General features: G+C 40.2%; 1 protein-coding gene across 1 annotated transcript in view; it reads left to right on the top strand.

The window, feature by feature from the left end:
- LOC103581348 (peroxidasin-like protein) overlaps positions 1–5,398 on the top strand; it is a gene marked incomplete at its 5' end in the record, with an annotated part of 16,687 nt that overhangs the window by 9,054 nt on the left and 2,235 nt on the right. The window contains 3 exons of the mRNA XM_008563208.1: positions 1,107–1,215; positions 3,119–3,276; positions 5,241–5,391. Coding sequence (XP_008561430.1) covers positions 1,107–1,215; positions 3,119–3,276; positions 5,241–5,391 — 418 coding nt within the window. The remainder of the gene's footprint in view (positions 1–1,106; positions 1,216–3,118; positions 3,277–5,240; positions 5,392–5,398) is intronic.

The raw sequence follows: 5,398 nt of genomic DNA, 5'->3' as shown, positions 1-5,398 counted from the left end.
CTTTTTGGACAATAAACCAATCTAGTGGGTATAGATTGTCATAATACAAAGGAATTTTCTTGTACTTCTTAGATGTGGAATGCTATATGGACTTATCTACTGCAAAATATATAAGCATAAATGTGTATATACACACACAAATACATATATATATATACACACACACACACACACATACATATATAAAAGTTTCTTACTAGATTGTGGTACTAACTTGCTTAGGCTTCATTAGTTACTTTATCATTAGTTATTTTTGATAATATGTAAAACACACACCCTATTTTTTAATCTTTTATTTTCTCTTAATGATATCATTTTCAAACCCAATTTTTGAGGCTGTATGTACTCTTGCTTTCAGTCTTTAACACTCTTAAAAGCTATTTCATTGTGTCATATAAATTTTATTGTACTTTTAATATCTCAAAAATGAACTCGGTACTACGGATTTGTTTGATTATTTCTCTTATATGAGTTTTTAAATATTTATTCATGATCATTTTTATCCAGTATTTGTTCCTTTGAGATTAAATGTTTTAAATCACCATCTGGAGAAAACTCAGTATGTTGGAGATAATCAACTCTAAGTGAATAGCTTCTTTTCTCTATAATATTCAATTTTGCAGAATTCTCACACATTGGAGAGCTATAGAAAGAGCATGGATTATTTTTCACTGAAACATTACTGAGAGTTCAATTCTTTCTTTAAGAAACCTCTAGGGGGATGTAATACTATTTACTTTGTTTTAATGTTTAACATTAAAGTGAGGTGGCTAAAGAGATAGGCATTTTATATCTTTCCCAAGATGACAAATTGCTAACAAACATGGATCCCATTCGAATAGTGCTGTAAAAAAGGAAATATTCACATAGTTTTACTAGATTTTGAAATGCTTCAATTCCCTAAATAACAATGCTGTTGTTAATGGAAGCTTTGCTTCAGGATAATTATCTACTTCTCTGCAATGAACATTATCATGTAGATATTGTACAACATTTTTATTGTCTTAAAAGTTGTCCTTTTAAAAATGTAATGCCATTTATGTCATATCATTCATAACTTCAAGGTCTCTTTGATATTTTTTTTATCATGGAATCGATTTTCAAAGCAACACAGGACAGACAAGCTGGCGATGCCTTTGTTGAGTCTTCCATTCTTGCTGCTGTGCAGAGGGTTGACAGTGCAATTAACTCCACACGAAGACATTTGTTTTCACAGTAAGAATTTATTTTATATAGATTGCAAAATTGTTTTCATGTCTGTTCGTAGTTTGTATAATCTCCATAAATCACAACAGGGACAGTGCCTAAGATTGCCAGAGTGTCTTCTTTTGTCCTTGTGTGTGCCACCCTCTGGGCTAGCCATCATTGTCAGTTCAGCCTCGAAGAGGAGGAATCTTGTTCCACATAGAACCTAACTGGCATTAATTTATGCCACAGATCTACTCTTGACAGTATGACAACAGACACCAGGCAATGGGCTCTGCTAGGTCAGCAACCCCTGCAAACGGCACCAGACTCAGCACTCTTGCAACCTGTGAATTGAGAGTGACTGACTGTCAAGTTGAACACACCTGGTTACAAAATGCTAGCCCACAGATAAAAAAATTTTTTTTGTCCTTTTTGTGACCGGTAAGGGGATCGCAACCCTTGGCTTGGTGTCGCCCGCACCGCGCTCAGCCAGTGAGCGCACCGGCCATCCCTATATAGGATCCAAACCCACGGCGGGAGCACTGCTGCACTCCCAGCGCTGCACTCTCCCGAATGCGCCACAGGGTCGGCCCTAAAAATTTTGTTCATGATATACAGCATTTTGCTTTAATTTGAATCAAAACGTTAGACTAGTCAAACCTTCCAATCCCACAAATTGCTTTGTGTTTGGAGCAGCAAAATGTATAAAGAAGATTGTTGTTTTCATAGTCAAACAAAGTACATACCCAGTATTTGCAATCATTGATCAAAAAGTGACATCTTAAAATGCCATAATCAAGTGTTGGTCAGCTTCCTGAACATCCACAAAGAATATGACTTGGTGATTGTGGATTCATGGTCTAGAGCCACACAGCCGATTTAAATCCTTATTGGGGTTTCTTGCTTCATCACTTTCTGTCTTGGTGACCTTGGGCAGGGGACTTAAAGTCTTTGTACCTCAGGCTTCTTGCCTATAAAATTGGGATAACCATAGGATCTGATTCATGAATGCACTTTCTAGAAGGATAGAATATGATAATACAGAAAAAGTGTTTCAACAGTGCCTGGTGGATAGAAAGTGCTTCACTCAAGTGAACTATTTGTATTATTCTATTGTCTAAAGTTATTATGATTCAGGACATAGAGGATGAGATGTGTGCCTCAGTTGACCAATCCCTCTAAAATAGTTTGTTGCACATTCACAGTGACTTTAATTTTTTTTTAACTTGTTTCGTTTAGCTCCACAAATGTGCATAAACCACTCTTGTGTGCTGGTTAGTGCGCTTGGTACTCGGGATACTAAGATGAACAGGGCATCATCTCTTCTCTAACCTAGGTCTTTCTTTAGTAGAGGAGACGATATGTCAGCAATTTAAGTACATCTTGCTGCGTGCATAAGCGATGTCTGTATTAATGTTCCATTACAGAAGTAACAGAGAAGATGGAGTGATGACTTGTCAGAGCTATCAGGGAGACTGTGCAGAGTGATGGCTGAACAGGATTCTAAAAGCTAGGGGAAATTTCCAGGCAGTGACTTTCAGGGAAAGAGAAGACAGAAAGTTCCAAGGCCTGCAAACAGAGAGCTTGGCACACTATTTCAGAGGGTTTTCTGAGCCCTCTAGAACTCATGTAAGGACCCCCCCACCCCGAGTTTATAGGTCCTACCATAAATGTTGCTTTTTATAGAAAACTATGTTTAATTTGTAAATTCATTAAAAAAATTTTGTCGAGTTCAGCACTGTGAGTGACATTTGGGATTCAGTTGTTAACAAAATAGAACCCACAGCTCCCCTGCAGAGCTTGTGCTCCAGTGGTTGAGTTTTCATTCTTTTCGAACATTGGGAAATGTCTTCTTAAAGGCACAGCATATGTAAACTTTATGTATTCTGCAGTTTTGCCTTGCAAAGAGTCGTGTCTTTGTCATTTGCAGAAAACCTCGCACCCCCAGTGATCTGCTGACTCAGTTCCGTTTCCCGAGTGACCCGTTCACTGTGCAGACAGCAAGAGCAGGGGAGATTTTTGAGCACACGCTGCAGCTGATCCGGGAACGTGTGAAGCAGGGCCTGACTGTCGATGTGGAAGGCAGAGGTCAGCCTGTGGGCCGTTATGTTGTAAGCCTCATGTCCGCAGCCCAGCTGACCACTGCCTCAGCAACGAATACTGAACTTTTCATCTCCAGATGTCATGTGATTTAGAAGTTAATTTACTTACTACTTTTACCAAACAAATACAGATGTTTCTCAATGAGCTGTAATTCAAACGTAAGGATGCTAAATATACATTCAAACTCGCCTCAACTTTTGCCAGTTATATACATCGAACAAATCTAGGGGACCCATTTTATGTGAACTTGCTTTTCAAATCCAAAACATATTACTACTGCTTAGGGAGAAATGCTTTATTCCCAGGAAATGTTCTTCTACTACTGTAACCACCCAAATCATTCAGTGAATTTACTCGAAATTCCTTCCAACATCTATAACATTTATATCCCTCCCTACTCTTTTTTTTTTTGTTGCTACATTCAAGTTCTCGTTATTTCTTTCCCAAACCAGAATCCACTTAGTAAATGTCAAATGAGATGATATAGAAAGCTTTCAGATTTTCTGAGTCTTTCTCTTCAAAATAAAATAGGTGAACATGACCCTTTGCTGCAAGTGTGACACAATTCCCATAGGCCCACCCTTTCTTTAGTCTCCTTCAGAAAATAAACTGGCATGTGGGGCAGGAGTCTATGCCCTTAGGTGCTCTGTACAAGTACTACCAAGTGACTACATGTGACTGTCCCTAGTGGTTCGTTTTGTCGTGGGTTTTCAGAGCTTCCCTAACAAAATGTCCAGTGAAGTCTCCATATTAGCACATACGATCACTCTATTTAAATGTCAGCTCCTTCACTTTGAATCAGGCCAGGTGTGAGTTAGCCGTGGTCCAGTCTGCAAAAAGGCCAGCTCTTCTTCCTTCCTCAGCTGCAGGTAAAGCCAGGCCTGCAGGTCTTTCTGGCAGTCTTTGAGTTCCCTACTCACACATTTCTATTAGATGAAGAAATATTTTTAAAGAATAACTTAGTCTAGGTTCATAATTATAAAATGAGAAGCAATAATAACTACAGAGATTTAGTTTTGCTTCAGTATGCATCCAGTGCTGATCATCAAACTGGATAGATCTTCTCATTTCAAGTATTCAAGAATTTTAACAATTTTTCCCAAGAAAAAAACATGATGCTGTTTTACCTGTTTCATTATTTATAAAGTTAAGGCTTTTCTCCTGCCAGGAGCAGCTTGCCTAGAAGTTAACTCAGTATCCACATCTCAATATACAGGAAGATTCTTGCATCTGCCCAAGATCGAGGTAGCCAAGGTTCCAGCCAGGGAAAGGCTAACAGATAAAGTGTTGGTCTTGGTATCGTTAGCCAGTTTCTGATGATTAATTAGGGATAGTGACTCTTAGTTAAGTATGGCAGTGAGTTGTCTTTGCAGTACTGGGAGAACGCTGCGATTGTATGCCCTGTTAGAAGGTGTGGCTCCAGGTCACTTCCTGTGTTGTGTTGTGCATTCTTCAGGAGTGACAGCTTGTAGTAATTTGGAAGGTTATTGCTTAATCCCTCCTTGTCAAGTATGATGTGGGTTAATATTCACAAGATCCATATCTTAGACCTTGTCCTCTAAGAGCACCAAACTGGAAAGAAAGAAATCTCAAAGGGAAACAAAGTTGACAAAACCATACTTTGATGAGGTTGAACAAATCCCAACCAACATTGTATTTGTGAAGTCAGGAATTGTGCAGGAGCCGACACGTTTCTCCTGACGTTTTGTTCGTTCTAGCAGTCAGCCCCTGATCACGAGACAGCCTCTTCCCTCAGTAACCGCGCTATCTTTTGGATACAGCTAGTGTTATGTGACTACTGCCCCTTCTTTTGTGTAAGAACGTTTCCTTGTATCCCAATGGGCATCTGCACAGGCCGGGGGCGGGTCCCCACAGCACCTGGAGTGCCGGGGTCTCCGCTTTCCCTCCAGGACCGCTCTCCTCATTGCTGTCCCTGCTCTGCCTTGCAGAATTCCGCTACAATGACTTGGTGTCCCCGCGCTACCTCCGCCTCATCGCCAATTTATCTGGATGCACAGCCCACAGGCCTCCTCCAAACTGCTCGGACCTGTGTTTCCACGGGAAGTACCGCGCCCCCGACGGCTCGTGCAACAACCTGCAGCACCCG

This window comes from Galeopterus variegatus, unplaced genomic scaffold, assembly GCF_000696425.1.
Source record: "Galeopterus variegatus unplaced genomic scaffold, G_variegatus-3.0.2 Scaffold12842, whole genome shotgun sequence".
Classification (NCBI taxonomy): domain Eukaryota; kingdom Metazoa; phylum Chordata; class Mammalia; order Dermoptera; family Cynocephalidae; genus Galeopterus; species Galeopterus variegatus.
The sequence above is the reverse complement of the archived record's forward strand: the minus strand, read 5'-3'. Positions and strand labels throughout refer to the sequence as shown.